This window comes from Trichomonas vaginalis, chromosome I, assembly GCF_026262505.1.
Source record: "Trichomonas vaginalis G3 chromosome I, whole genome shotgun sequence".
In the NCBI taxonomy this organism is placed as follows: Eukaryota; Parabasalia; order Trichomonadida; family Trichomonadidae; genus Trichomonas; species Trichomonas vaginalis.
Genome location: NC_067203.1, coordinates 15896093 through 15912031, shown reverse-complemented (window position 1 = coordinate 15912031; position 15939 = coordinate 15896093). Strand labels below are relative to the sequence as shown.

Here is a 15939-nt window from a genome sequence, read left to right as displayed (position 1 = left end):
TCAAAATACTCTCAAATTATCTCATTGCGCATATTTTGAAATTTGATAATTTTAAATTGTTAAAAAATTCATTAATCACAGTAAAATATCTATATACAACAATTAACTAACCGATTTCACATCTTGAACATTCGCATTTATTTAATATATTTGAATATCATTTACATCTTATTGAATTAGATCATAAATCACAGTTCCTTAATATACTATCTAGCTAATCATTATTGTTGCACAACTTACATTTGATTAAACACACGTGTATAATTCTGTACAACTCATATCTCTATCAATACTTTATTTATAATCAAAACAAAGGTTAAAATTGTATACCCTGTCACTGTAGAGTATTCTCCCAACTTTAAAGTGAAAATCAAAATTTGATATTTTAGTAATTTCATGTGAGATCGTTATTTTATAGGAAAACATACTGAAAATGTTTATAAGATGTTTCTCTATCATATGCCAAAATATCATGGTTTAAATGCTCTCCTAAGTGTCTATAACTGAATTTTAGGGCAATAACCTTATTCTAAATGTTGGGAAAGTAGGGTATTGGATAAATAATAATTATTTGAAAATATTTTGTTTGGATGATCATTCGAACTGCCTATAAAATGTGCATATTTATTCTATCATTTTCCTTGACTTTTTTCAATTTTTATGACAAATCGAAAAAATTCATCAATATAACAACGAATGATTTCAAAAAAGTTGAAAAAGTTGAAAAACATCATATGTGCATTCGGAAATAACTCTCTCCAGACACACTTGAAATTTCTCATTATTGTTTTAATATATATATACTAAGGACAAACATTTTTTATTATATAGACATAGATATAAAAGGATATAGATATGAGGCTGAAATTTCAAAATGCTTTGCATTTTTACATGAATTCGATAAACCACAATCATCTTTAAATGCAATCGAAGGTATCTTACCTTGCTCAATGATGATCTTCTGAGCACTTGATGGAGCTGAGAAAGAACCGCACTTGCGAAGAAGACTGCAGCCATCAAAAGCTTGGTCACCGATGGTTTTGATGCTGGATGATGAGAAGAAGACGAGATTGAGATTTTTGCAGTCTTTGAATGCTTGGTAGTCTATCTTCTGGATATTGTTGCCGTTGAAGAAAACTCTGATAAGTGATGGACTGCCCATGAAAGCACATTGACCAATCGTTCTCATCGTCATAGGAACAATGAAGTTCTTGACTCCACTGTAAGGAAGGAAGACAATGAGATTTGTTTGATCGTAGTCTGTGAGTGCGCCGTTCTCAAAACGATATCTTTGATCTGATGGAGGCAATATGATTTCTGTGAGACTGAAGCATTCGTAGAAACAGCCACCATCAACTCTAGATAGGGTGCATTCGCCATTCATGTAGACAGTGGAAAGAGATGTGCAGGTCTGGAATGCAAAACTTTGGATGTTGGAAAGAGTACTAGGAATGATGAATCCTTGGAGAGATGTGCAACCATCAAATGCATATGGTCCGATCACTGAAACACCGATCTTCAGAGTGAGTTTTTCAAGAGATACACAGTACTGACAGAGTTGCTGAGGAATAGAAGAGCTAATTGTGAGTTCACTAATTGATGAGCCCATGAAGCACTTGATGTCAACTACACAGCCACTGTTTGCAAGATTCGCTGTGCTCAGACCACTATAAAAGAATGCATAAGCACCAACAGAAATCAGGTTGATCATGCCAGAGATGCCAATATCTCCAATGTGTGGACAGTTCGCGAATGCATACTCACCAATAATCTCGATGGATGATGGAAGTGTGATGTGTTCAAGATTTTTGTTGTTATTAAAACAGTAGTTAGGAATGGATTTTAATTTATTTCCTTTGAAGGTAACATTTTTCAGAGATCCGCAACGATCGAATGCATTTATCCCAATCGAGACTAATCCAGGTGGAAAAATAATGGATCTAATAGTAGAAGATTGAAAGGCCTGCTTTCCAATAGTCATGTTAATTTCAGGATCTTCGCTCTGGAAAGTAACATCTCGAAGTTTTTTATCCTTAAATGTGAGATCACTAATACTTTTACAATAATTTATAATCGAAAGATCATTGTCAGTATTTGAACCTGTGTATAAAATCAATGTTTCTTTATTGTCTTTATATGTAAGGAAGTTTTCTGAATAAAAAGCTGGACTAAAAGAGGTGATGTTAATTTCGCCAGTCCCAGTGAATGCTCCATCACCAAGTTCTGTCAATGTTTCAGGAAGGGTTATTGATTTAAGTGAACTACATCCAGAGAAAGCTGAAGCACCTATTGATGTCAACTTTGGTGGAATGTTGACGTTTTTCAGAGCATAACAATTTGAAAACATATTCGAAGGAATTTTTGTCAATTTTTCATCTAATGTTACTGATACTAATTTTTTACAGTATCCAAATATCCATGATCCAATAAATGTAATTTGATCTGTAAATTTAAATTCTGTTATTTGAGAACCAGCAAAGCACCAATTTTCAAGAGATGTCACATTTGATGTTAGAACAATTTTACTGATATTACCATATCTGAAAGCAGAATTACCAATCCTTTTAATGAAAGTCGGAATCTGATATGTTCCAGTAAGCGCTGAACTTACGTAGAATAAAGTTGAAAAATCCGATCCAGAAAAAATAGAAGTTCCATCAGTTTTGTAATATGGATTTCTCTTATCAATACTAATACTAATAATCGGGCAAGCTTGGAAGCATGATCCATCTTGCATTCTTAATTTTGAAGGAATTGTAAAATATTTCAATTTAGTTGTTGAGAATGCATCTGTTCCAATATAAGTCAAATTAGAGTTTTCGCCAATTGAAATCTCTGTAATTCCTGAAGACTGGAATTCATTGTAATCAGTGCTATCCCAGTCAGGAATAGTTTCAAGAGAATCAGGAAAATCTATCCTTTGTAATGAAAAAGTATTATAGAAACAGCCTGTTCCAAGAGCTGTAATACAGGGTGGCGTTATTATCGATTTTAATTTTGTACAGTTATAAAATGCTTTATTGTTTAATTTTAATAATTTTGTGCATTCGCCCATATCCACTGTAACTAATACTGATTCTGAGAAGCAGCCATAGCAAAGTGTTGTTAAAAGACTTCCTTTGCCAAATATAATAGATGTAATCGTATTTCTGCATAAGTAGAATGGACTTAGTTCAACTCTTGCACCTCCTTGGATCGTAGTACACTCAGGGAGAATTGTATATTCTCCACTGAGTTCTTTTGGTGCAAATTTAAGAATTGTTTTATCATCTGAGTAAGTGACTCCTCTTTTATCATTATAGGCAAGAAAAAATAAAAGGATATTACTCAGAAATTAAAGATTTCAACCATATTGAAAGATTTAACCTTAAAACAGGATCCATATAAAAACACGATATTGCATCCAATTTATCAACAACGCTCAAGTTTAAATAAGAAATTAAAAAATAAATCAACTCGTCATGTATTATTGATAGCAGTTGCGCGCTGGTGTAAGCTGAAATTGCTAAATTTAGTCTCATCTTTTCCTGCCTGAGAATGAGCTCAATAAATGCACTAACATAACACAGAATATTTGAACAAAAGACAACTTTTGCGTAGGTGATGCAATGCGATGAAATTGCATTTTAAATTCCTTTATCTGCTATAATTTTCAGGCATATTTGCAAATTTGATGATTACTACAGTATAAAATTGTAACCACCTTGTGCTCAATTCAGATTTAGCTTTATCAGAGTTGGCAAAGAATTTAGCATTTTCCGTTTTAATGTCATTTGACTTCCATCATTATACTTTCAATAAGATAATTCTATTTCTCCTTGCGAAAAATAAAAAATCTTTTCTGAAGCGACTAAAAAAGTTGTCAACTCAAAAAGGAGTTCTTCAATTTTTCAGAGATTTTTATGGGTGCCCTATAGACGATAGACCACCCTCAGAAAAGCACTTTTAAGGTTATTTCTGTTAAGCTTTTATCTCGTTCAAGAGAGAGATTTTTTGAACTTTACCATATCATAATGCTTAGTTATATTATGACCAATCTCTACGATTTTGAAGATTTAAATTACGTTGAGAATTCATCGATTTTTTGATTTTTTGATTTTTTTTCGAGTTTTTTTGATTTTTTCAAAAAAATAAAAAAGAAAGAAAATAAGGAAGGCATATAGTATTTTCATTAAAAACAATTATTACAGTAAACAATGTCGCCAATTATTGGTTTTTTGAAATAATAAATTTGAAAAATGAAATATTGAGCATATATTCTACCCAATATCAATTGACTGATTAAATACAATATATATCTTTGCTTTATTCACTTTGATTGCTTTTGTATTAAAAAAACCGTAAAATTTGGCGGGATTTTAGCTCTTCCTATGGAGTATTCTATTCCAATCATGGAAGGATACACAATTGAAGAGATATTAATAACATATAAAGCTGATGACTGCCAAAAAAGGGTCTATCATCGGACTGTTTATTCAAATAAGAAACCTTTTTCGCATTTCATTAATCTAAACCAGCTTAATTCAAAACAAGATCATTCACAATCAAATGTTAAGGAAGAAACAATATTCAACGTCAAATTTAAGCCTGGAGTTCCGTATAGTGACGTTGTCAAGAATCTTCATACTTACATTTCTCTTATATCTGGTGCAGGATTTTCAAAACACATCGAATTGGCATCACTCCTAAACTTTCATTGCCCAACAGAAACTACATTACTTGCGCATCTAAAGAGCATATTGCCAGATCTTGAGAAAGTTGCAACAGCAAGTTGTGAAGCTAATATACAAGAAATTCTTAAACATGATTCAGAATACAAATTTAATGTTTCATTAGATTGCGCATGGAGTTCTAAGCGCGATGCTTTACATGCCGTCATTACGCTTATAGATATAAATACAAACAAAATATTAGATTTTAGAATAGTTTCAAGGCATCCAGAATTAATAAAATTCAAAAGTCCCAAAATTTTGGTTGAACCAAAAATTTCACCAGGATTAATGGAAAGCTATGCATTACGTGATATGTTGAAATCTGATTTATGGAAAAAAATAAAAGTTTTTTGTTCAGATGGTGATGTTAAAGATTCAACAATGATAGAGAATTCTGGTGCACAATTATCACATGTAAGAGATCCAAATCATGTGATAAAATCAGCATTTTCAAAAATTGTCACTAAATATCCTAAATTTGAAAAAATATTTAGGATCCTTTTTGCATGCCCAACATTAAAACCAGAGCAAAAGGTTCAGAGATGGATGGGATTAATTAATAGATATCCAGGAGAATCACCAGAGCATATCGAAAAAAGAGAAATTATTACAAATATTGCTCCATTGTTTCTAAGAATCAGCAAACAATATCATACAAATTTCAACGAAGCTTTCAATTCATTGAAAGCCCATTTAGTCCCAAAAAATCTTCGTTGGATTATTGGATTTCCAGCCAGAATTTTTGTTTCTGTATTTGCGTATAATGAAGACAATTGGAAGACAAAACTAAGAAGATTAATGGGTATAGATGATTCTTATTTTGATGAAGATATTTTACAAGTTATATTAAATTTCGAAAATAAATCCGATTATGACCATATCAGAAGAACTTCGGAAAACTACAGAAATCATAACAGATGCGTTCATTACATTCCAGATGAAATTGACCCAGAATTCGCTGACTTAGTTCCTCATAAACCGTCAAAAGATGGATCCAGATCCGAAAAAATTGAATACACTGACGATGAGGATCCGCCAGCGGATGAAGAACCGTCAGAATCTGAAAATCTTTCACTTCCAACAGATTATCCAAAATTCAACAAAAAATCTATATTTGGTTCCGATATCAAAGTACCACCAGATTGGAAAAGGTTTTCATTTTTCTTCAAGGCGAAGGAAATTCCAGATGATCCTCAAGAATTCCAAAATTTATTATCCAAATTTAAACAAGATCTTTATAATACGTACTCGTCTTTAATTCGTATTAATGAAGAAAACATCTCGGCTGTTGCAGTTTACGATTCTCAGCAAGCAAAAGAAATTATGAATTCAGCTTTTACTGATTTTCATAACTTTGAGAAAATTAAGATAAACGCAATCAATTATCTTAACGTCCTCAGCCACAATCCACCATCTCTTGAAATGATAGCAGATTTTCATCCTGATTTGATACAACTTCCACAGACACTCAGAAAAACTCATGATAAGCCTAAAAAACAAAAGCTTGGTATCAAGCTTGGAAAAAATCTCAGTTTTCTTGCCGTTATTGTTCAACTTATTACATTTCGACCATTAATGCACAAACTATTTGACGAATTATTCTCTAATCCCAATGAGCAACAGTTAATATACAAAGAAATATTATCGCTCACAAATCGGAACTTTTCGGAAAATGCAGATGTTACTTATCTGTATCACCTTACTCGAAACGGCAAAAGATACATCAAGCTGATCCAATTGATGCTTTCAAACAATTACAAGAATCGCTTGCATGTGAAGCTAGGCAACTAGATCTTATTGATTATTTCAAAAAATTCTGCTGGGGATTTACAGATAAAATTGACATTCCTCTTGTTAATAATAACGAACTTCAAGTTACTCCTACTTTTTCAGATTATCTTTTTATTGATGTTGCTGGTTTTACGTTTCCATTGGATGATTACACATGGAATAACAATCCAGCTGTAAAATCCAAACTAGTAGCCATAATAACTTATCACAGTCGACAATATAATATTATTATTTTGGACGAAAACATCAATTCATGGATTCTCTTTTGGAATACCAAAATATCTTACATTCGTGATGAGGAATTGGCGAATAATTTAAACAAAGGCGCATATAATACACCGAAATATTTGATTTTCGAAAAAATTTAGGTTTTTCAAAAATTAAATCTTTCATTTGTAATGTATGAATAAAATGTATGTATTTGATATAATTGATACATTCGAAATTTTTATTCTGAAAAAAATAATAAACAATTTTTGGCTTTTGTGATCTGATAATCTGTAAGAATAAATACCGACAAATTTTATTAATATTCATCGTAAAAGTATTCGGCTCTTGATGTAAATAAGGAATATTTTTTTTCAAAAGTTGCTTTTGAAGACTCTTTTATCAAGTAGCTGCATTTATTCATTGATAAGAAAGTATGCTGTACCAAAAATCGATAATTCACCACATTAACGGCCAATTTTGTTTTGCATTTCGACAAAAAAGCTCCTTTTATATAACATTACTGGGCGAAAATTAGAGTATCTACGATGACAAAACAAAATACATCAACTTGATTTTTTGCCGAGAAAAATGTTTTTGGAGGTACCAAAATAGGTCTCGAAAAGCATTGGTTTTATTTAAGGTTATTTTTTCTGGGGGGGGGAGCTATCGTCTATAGGGCACCCTTATGTCGGAAAATAACGACCCTCCGGCACCACTTGTTAACACAAGGAATGGCTTTACCAGGCCATTACACAATCAGCAAATCTTGTCATGGGTTGGTTATTTCCTTATGATTTTAGGTTATTTCTTATTCATTTTTCCATCTCTTTACACAACCGAGAAAATCATCTGCACACCAATCTTTTGCTATTGCTGGATAACATTCAACCTCTTATTCATTCGTTGCGAGATTGAAAAGCATAGATCTGCAATTTTGCCAGACGATGCTAAAAAGAATGCGGAAAAATGCAGATGGTGTAAAAGGACTGTTATGCTAAAAGCAAAACACTGCCGTTCATGCAATCTTTGTAGACGAGATTTTGATCATCACTGCTTTTTCTTAAATAACTGCGTTACAAGTGATAACTACAACTATTTCCTATTCGGAATCATCTTCCTTTACCTTGCATCCCTTGTAGAATCAGCTTTATCCATTTACGTAATCATGGGAATGGCAATGAAACAAGAAAACGGCGAGAGATCGATGTTAGCTAACGCTGAATCATTCTACGGTGCTAAGAACCATATACCAGCTGCTGTATGGTACGTTTTCCATGGACTTCTTCTATTTATGCTCCTTGGCATTGAATATTTCATTACTTTCTTACTCGGATTGCACAGTTGCTTAATTAGGAAGAACATCACAACATTCGATGTCATCCAATACAGAAGAATGCTTGAAGCAAACAAAAAAGCTCAACAAGAGGCCCAAAACAGAAAACCAGCGCCAAAAATTACAATTATTCCAAACAAACCAACGTTTGCACCACCTCCACCACCTCCAGCTCCTCCAAAACCACAGCAAGAGCCAGAGCAGCCTCAATTACCAGAAAAAGAAACTCCAAAACCAGAAAACGCCAAAGAAGAGTCATCATCATCTTCTTCATCTAGTTCAAGTACTAAAGGAAAGTCCGAATCAGCTGTCGAAGTTCCAAAAGAAGAAGAAAAAGAAAAATCAGTTTCTTATTCATACTCAAAATCTTCTTCTCCAAAGAAACCTGAACCACAACCAGAACCAAAGAAAGAGGAAGAAAAGGAACCATCTGTTTCTTATTCTTATTCTTATTCTTATTCTTATTCGAAATCTTCTTCAAAGAAACCAGAACCAAAGAAAGAAGAGAAATCTGTATCCGAATCGAAACCATCACATTCAGAAGAACGAGTAATTCCTCTTCCAGAACCAAAAGAAGAAGAAAAATCTGTTTCATATTCTTATTCCAAACCATCTTCATCATCTTCAAAGAAACCTGAACCAGAACCGAAGAAAGAAGATGAGCCAAAGGAGGAAAAGTCGGTTTCTTATTCTTATTCCAAACCATCTTCTTCATCTTCGTCTTCTTCAAAGAAACCAGAGCCAGAACCAAAGAAAGAAGAACCTAAAGAAGAGAAATCTGATTCCGATAAGAAGAAACATGAAGAGAAACACAAGGATGAATCAGATTTCGAATCATACAGTTTTTACTCTGGCGAAGGAAGCTTTTCTTACTATACTTACTATACTTACTCCGATGGGGAAGAAAAGAAATAATTTTTAGTTATTTATTGTAAAGTTATTCATTTTTCAGATAATTTTTTCCCTCTTTGTTATTTTACAAATGTCAGTTTTTTGTAATTTGATATTTGGCGTTTTTGAAAAATTGATAAATTGATTTTTCACAGAACAAATAGATATCATCTTTATAGAATAGTATGCGCCTCTACTTCCCTATAAATGTCAGTGGCATTTAATTACCAAATAGTATTACGATGCATTCAAATATGTGAGAATTGCAATTCTCAATCTTGCCCCCACTCTCTGTCACTTTTTTATACAATGAAATCTAAAAAAATTAAGAGAATGTCAAAAAAAGTAGAAAGTTTATTTCTTAAGGTATCTATACAGTTTTTTTAAAGGGTGCACTTACGCCCCTATGACACGGCCTTCAATTCAAATGTTTAAGGTTAATTTTCAATGACGCTTCACCCCAGGTGTCAAAAATTTGAATTAATGTCAAATGGGCGTAAGTGCAGCCTTAAAGCTGCATTTATCTTAGGTACATTTCAATATTTGAAGGAACATTTGTAAAGGATTCAAAATTGAATAAGATGAGCTCGAGATTAAAATAATTCTATAATTATAGTTTTTATTTAAAATGTCACATGTGAGAGATTATCGGAGCTGACTGATTATCTCTATTATTTTTGTCTTCTGTAAAACCCTCTTCTTTGATATTTTGCAGTATTGTTTGAATATTATAATCGCCTCTAAACATAATACGCCATTTGTGAGCATGCTCTGGAAATACAAAATCGTACATGAATAGAGATTTATCATCCCAACTGTTGAATTTGTAGATTTGATTCAACATGATTTTACATTCCCTTTTCGCATCAAGTAAGCTTTTAATTTGTGACTGCGAAAAATTAGATTTAGGGCCAGTTTTTGCTGTTATAAGAAATTTTTCAATATAATCAAGTGAATTACAGTACGAACGCTCAAGTTTTGAGAGTAAAATTGCTTTATTACGCTCAATTAATTGATCTTTATTCGAATTACTCAAAATGTTTACGTCATCATCAGATGCGTCACGAATTTTTAGTATTTCCAGAACCTTTTTATCTTGAGATACATTCATTGGAATATTCTCCGTAAATATATGGATAATATGGTATAAAGGAATTTGAGAGTAATTGCCTGAGATATTAGAAACTGCTAAAGATAATGATTCTGAATCATAACAATAGTTGAGGAAATCATTGAGTAGAAGTTTTAAAGATGTATAATATTTATGATCATTATTGATACAAAATACTAGGAAAGTAATGAATGGATTTGGATGAAAATCTTTTCCTGATTTTTTTTCTATAATATCAAATAATTTGTCCAAATTCAGTGAGTAGGTTTGCAAAAGTTCCTGATTTGTATATGCTTTAATGCACATATGTAATAGACGGCCTCGTTCTACGTCTGTTAAAGTGTTATATTTTTTATTGAAAAAATAATCTGAAATTAATAAAATTGAATTAATAAATATGCAAATTACGGTTTTGAAATCACTACTTACGTGTAAGTCCTCGGTTTTAATTGATTTGTAGCTAAAATCATTTATTTCCAAAATTTTTGAATTTTGATCTGATTTGAGTGGAATGCAAGCCCAATCAATCGCATAGTTAATAAGATTTGAATCTTTTTCTATTAATTTAACAAATATGCTGAGATAATCGCTGAATGAAATTTTGATATCAAAATTTCCTCTGTCAGGGAAGATTGCAATGCCTACAGGAAACAATTCTGCTACATAGTATGAAAATTCACCGGCATTACTTGTGTATTCAATTTTATTTTGCTGATCTTTTTTTTCTCGGTTTAAAGTAATACCATTATCTGTCAATGATACATTGGACATCATCACAAAGATTTTTGGATGCTGATTGCCAGAGAATTCTCGAAATCTCCAATTAAATGGCTTGGAATGACTCATAATGAAAAATGCCGGAAAAAATAAAATAAAAGTAAAAAAAGTTAATGTGTTGAGTCACCATTTCTAGACTTAATAAAGGACTCACATTTAGGGTATAGATAGAATAGATCATCAGAAGCTTAATTTGAGACTTTGGAGAAAAATTGTGCAAATTTCAAAGATGAGAGAAGCAGTGAAAATTGAATACTTAAGGATCAGAAAAATTGAGAGGCAAAATGAGATTTATCGTTTTCGCCTCAATTAGAAATACTTATTTTGCATCTCCTCAGGTTGAAAACATGATGTTTATCAATAGTATATCATTTCAACATACTTTTTTCCTTCATATTTTATCAAATTTCAAAAATATAACAACAAATATTAATATTTTATGAATTAAAACCAACATAACAATACTTTTCAATTATGTGAGCTTGATTACTATTACTTGAATATTTGGAATTTGCGAAAATTTAAGTGTTATTTTATGGTTTTGTGATAACGAACATACGTGTTATCTCCCAAATTAACAACCCAATGCATATTCATCAATTCATGCTTTTTTCCAAATTTTTGACTTTTTTTTTGGTAATTTTTTTTCATTTGGAGAATTTTTTTTATAAAATTAAATGAATAATCAAGATACTAAGCTTGTTGATATTATTAGCTTCAGAAAACAGATGAACAACCCAGATCAGGATTATGCTATCAATGAGTTAGAGTCAATCATGCAAAAATTCGAACATTTCCATGAAATTCAATTTACAGACAAAAGTAAGGCCGAATCATTCATTAGTACACTCGTTGGTGCCGCTGCTGTACAAAACGCCGAGTTAAAGAACGCTGCCCTTCGAACAATTGTTCTTTCAACATATTACCTCGATTTAGAACTGATTCCAACATTGTATAAGTATGTTTTCACAACAATGGAAGAAGAAGGATCACACGTTACAACACAATTATGCACAGTAATCAAAGAAATATTGACAAATCACTCAAATATGAATTATGAGCGATGCAGAGAGCTTATCAAGACAATTTTCCCATACTTCCAGAATTTAGTACCACGCGATGAATACACACGTTGTCTTATTGAGATTCTTGCCTCATTATTAGAAAATATCGGATCATTATTCAATCCAGACGAGATCCAATCGACTATTGATAGGTTCCTACCAATCTTCAAGAACTTTAACGACTCTACAGAAGCAAATTACCTCAATTTGATCTCTTCTCTCGTTAAATTTTGGTCATTTTACGCAACTCAAGAACAAATCAACATTTGTGTTGACAACTTACTCCAGGAAGAAATTCTCAAGACACCTGCACCAATTTTGATCCTTTCTACCTCAATCGGAGCGAATCCAGTCGCTTTTGAAAATCATTTGCTGAAATTGTTCGAATTATTCATCAAAGTCTTCAATTCTGCCTCAACAAATGAGACTGAAGACGACGATATCGATGATTTTGCTTCTACTGAGGATGATATTGCAGATTCTTCCTCTACAGACATAATCAAGGAACAAGAGTACTGTATCAATGCCATAGCAACCATGTGGAGAGCGTTTCCAGAGGAAATGGCCCAGTTTTTCGATCAAACAATTCCGATATTTACAAAATACATCATTTACGGGTCATCAGGTGTTGTTTCGTCATCACAGATGGTTGAAGATGAAGTTATCCTTGCTGAAGAAGACATGGATGATGACGACGACATGGATTTGACAAATGATGAACAAATTGACATCGACGATGACACATGGAGACTTCGCAAGGCATCAGCAGCACTTGGTATTGCTTTAATGCACTCCGCAAAGGAATCTTTCTTGGAAATCGTCAAAGATATCGAATTATTCCAGAGAATCTTAGCGGTTAGCGATATCGCATCCCTTAAAGATATTCTTGAGATGGTCAGAGAGATGTTTGTTGTTTACAACAAGAAATTAACTGATGAATACAAAATCTCAATTATTCAAGCGATCAACAAACAGATAACTCCTGATTCTCAATTTGCTCATGATATCCTTTATCTCCTCTCTCCAATTATCCGCGTTATTGGCTTAGTTGACGAAGATTTCTTATTGACTCCAATTTCAGCATTCAAAGGCAAACTTACCTCGAGCGTTGCCACAGCATTAGTCACATGCATCGAAACAGCAGCTTCTTTCGATTATTGCTCTGATTCTTTCATCAATATCTGCTGTGAAGCTGTTTTAGACTGTTCCAAGGCCGGTTGTGCAGAGTCCCTATGCATAGAAGCCGCATCCCTCCTTTTCCAGTCATTCAGACCACTTTCTCCGGAGATTTCGGATCTTGCAAATTATTGCATCGAAAACTCATCGAAGAAAGAGCTTGTCGTGACAATATCACGTACATTGGCCATATTCTCCGCAAACTTCGACCACGAAAACCTCACAAAACGTGCAGTTGAAGTAATTTCAAGTTATTTGGCCGACCAACTTGCAGTTTCTAATGTTTTATCCGCATTGAGTCTTGTAACTGTCTCCAAACAGTACAAATACATCAGTTCGGAGTGTTGTCAGATGATTATCAATGAAATTAAGTCACAAAACAACACAAACAGGTTCAGATCTCTTTTCTGCATCTTCAGTTTGTTGGAAAACGACAAACAAATGACAGATAAAAAGAATTTGATCAACTCTCTCAAGATCGCATTTACAACTTCTCAAAGTGGTTCGTTAAAATACATTTTGTTGATTCTTAAAAAAATTATTGAAACAAAAAGTGACATCAATGAAATTTTGCCATCACTTAAAACGGTTTTGACATCAACAATTGACAAAATTATTATAGAACCATCTGCATCATTGATTGCCAAAATGAGTGAAATAGATTTGGATAATTCACTTCACTTCATTTTTGACTTCACAAATTCAGTCAAAGATGATGATGATAACATTCCAAATCTCGCGGAAATCATCGCAATCGCTGCTGTTTCTAACCCCAATTTGACAGAAAAAATTGTCAAAGATTGTCAACAAAAAGTGACACAAAAGAAACCACTTTCTTTGCGAATTATTGGTGAAATTGGTGCCAGAAAGGATATCTCTGATTTGAAGGACTCCATTGACTTCATTTTCGGTTTGACTGACTCTCAAACTGAGAAAAGAGAAGTATTCGCTGCTGCTGCATTTTCTATCGGTTCCATATCGTCTTTGTCAGAAAGTTTACAATGTCAGATTTTGGAGAAAGCTAAACAAGAAGAAGAGAAGTTGTCAACATGGTTGATTGCATTGGAATCATTGACTAAACAGACGAAGACAAAGACAAAGATGTTCGACCAAATTGCTGACTTCTTATTGACTGATAGAAACAACATCAAAGAAGAAAATGAAAATCCACTGGCAAAATCTTTGGCAAATTTGGCAAAAATTGACAACGGTTTTGTCATGTCACTTTTCGACAAATGCACTGATACCAATGAAGAAGTAGCTAAGATTTCTTCACACGCCATTGAGTATTTCGTCAGAGAAATGAATGTTGTAAATGACATTGAAATAATTGACAAACTCTGTTCGAATTTGAATGAAGAAAAACCGTTAATATCATATTATTTAGTTTCTGCAGTTAATTATATTTTGGAGCAGAACAAACGTGTTGATCTTTCCAAGTACGTGAAGAAATTTGTTTCTATGTCATTGTTCAATCAAACACATGAAATAGAAGTAGAATTAGGTTTGTCAACAATTAAGAAAGATATTGGAAGTGCAACAAGATCGGAGGTTTTGACGGTTTTGAGTCAAATTGACGATAACAATTCAATTAATGCTGTTATTAACGGATTGAAAGATGTGAATATTGATGTGATTTTGAGGGCAATGAGTTTGTTGACAAATATCTGTTTGAATCAGCCGAAAGTTGTATCTGAAAAGATTCAAATCATTGCAAACAATATGAAGGATTTGCCGAAAGACTTGGAGAGAAAAGAAAAAGACGCTTTGCAGCACGAATACTACAATTTACTTGCTGCTTTGAAGAGAATTCCAAACATTAACAATAACGACATCGCAGAAATGTTGCACACTTGCGAAGGAAAGAACCAGTTCGAGTTGGCAGTTAAAGACATCGGAAAGAGAGTCCAGGAAAGAAGAACAAAAGAAAACATCGGAATGAAGTCTTCCGTTTCTGAAGATGTTCTCCACAAATTTAATAAGGACGCTCCTTTGATGTTCGACCAGTAAAAAATTATTTTTTATTTTACTAATTAGATTTTTTTTATAACTTTATATGAATGTCTTTTTTTATATATTTTGTCTTCAAAAAAATTGTGCGTTTTTTAAGGCTGTACTTATGCCCATCTTCTGACATAAACTGGCGTTCAGAGTCATTGAAAATTAACTTTAAACATCTAAATTGAAGGCCATGTCATAGGGGAGTAAGTACACTCTTAAAAAACATCGTTTGAGAGGAAAATTGAATACTTTCTGACACAAAAAACCACCACATCAAAAACTTTGAAAGACCAAAAAAATTTAGTGTCAGAAAGTTTATAAATATATACTTTCTGACAAACAGAGCCTCAGAAAGTACTCACACGGTCGTTTTTAATTTTCGCATTTTTTTTTGTCGACCTTATCAGTTTGATTTTAAAACTGTATCCCTATTTAAGGATGAAATACATTTCACAATGAGATATTAGCTATTATATGATAACATATTTCACGTTGTATGTTTTACTGGAATTTAACTGTGATGTTGTTCCAATGAAAATTGTTAACTCGCGAAATTTTTTTCTATTGGTGCTGCACGCCAGTAAAAATAAATTTTCCATTTTTGTCCTCAAATAAACTCTTTCATGAATTTCGACTATTTGAAGCAATATGAAGATTTCATAATAACATATGAAAAACTCTTTTGTTTGCAAGCTAGTGAATCTATCGATGAAGTTTTTAATTTGATCACAACTATCTTAATTGACAAATACCACATTTGTATTGAAAACATTCTTTTTGGTTTATCAAATGCAGCTAAATACAATTATAAATCTTCAAACAATTACCTAAAATTAATCAATCAAATTTCCTCTAAATATCAATATCACAATT

The 15939-nt window shown here is 32.6% G+C and overlaps 4 protein-coding genes across 4 annotated transcripts, besides 2 other annotated features; 3 read left to right on the top strand and 1 right to left on the bottom strand.

The window, feature by feature from the left end:
* Nucleotides 1-823: 823 nt before the first annotated feature.
* On the bottom strand, nucleotides 824-3318 carry TVAGG3_0993780 (uncharacterized protein; the record flags this gene model as incomplete). Its single annotated transcript, XM_001276978.2, has 1 exon — nucleotides 824-3055. One exon carries the CDS (start codon nucleotides 3053-3055, stop codon nucleotides 824-826), a length of 2232 nt encoding a protein of 743 aa, XP_001276979.1.
* Nucleotides 3319-3904: 586 nt separating this feature from the next.
* Nucleotides 3905-7396: a mobile genetic element.
* Nucleotides 5094-6167, top strand: TVAGG3_0993770 (uncharacterized protein; the record flags this gene model as incomplete). The annotated part of the gene is made up of 1 exon (XM_001276976.2): nucleotides 5094-6167. A coding segment is annotated over one exon (1074 nt), but the record flags the coding sequence as incomplete, so codon positions are not given.
* Nucleotides 7397-7704: 308 nt separating the features above from the next.
* Nucleotides 7705-8961, top strand: TVAGG3_0993750 (cysteine S-palmitoyltransferase protein; the record flags this gene model as incomplete). The annotated part of the gene is made up of 1 exon (XM_051254184.1): nucleotides 7705-8961. One exon carries the CDS (start codon nucleotides 7705-7707, stop codon nucleotides 8959-8961), a length of 1257 nt encoding a protein of 418 aa, XP_051079758.1.
* Nucleotides 8962-9323: 362 nt separating this feature from the next.
* Nucleotides 9324-9449: a mobile genetic element.
* A 2034-nt stretch (nucleotides 9450-11483) lies between these two features.
* TVAGG3_0993730 (cullin-associated NEDD8-dissociated protein 1 family) lies at nucleotides 11484-15080 on the top strand (the record flags this gene model as incomplete). Its single annotated transcript, XM_001276975.2, has 1 exon — nucleotides 11503-15075. One exon carries the CDS (start codon nucleotides 11503-11505, stop codon nucleotides 15073-15075), a length of 3573 nt encoding a protein of 1190 aa, XP_001276976.1.
* Between the last annotated feature and the right edge of the window lie 859 nt (nucleotides 15081-15939).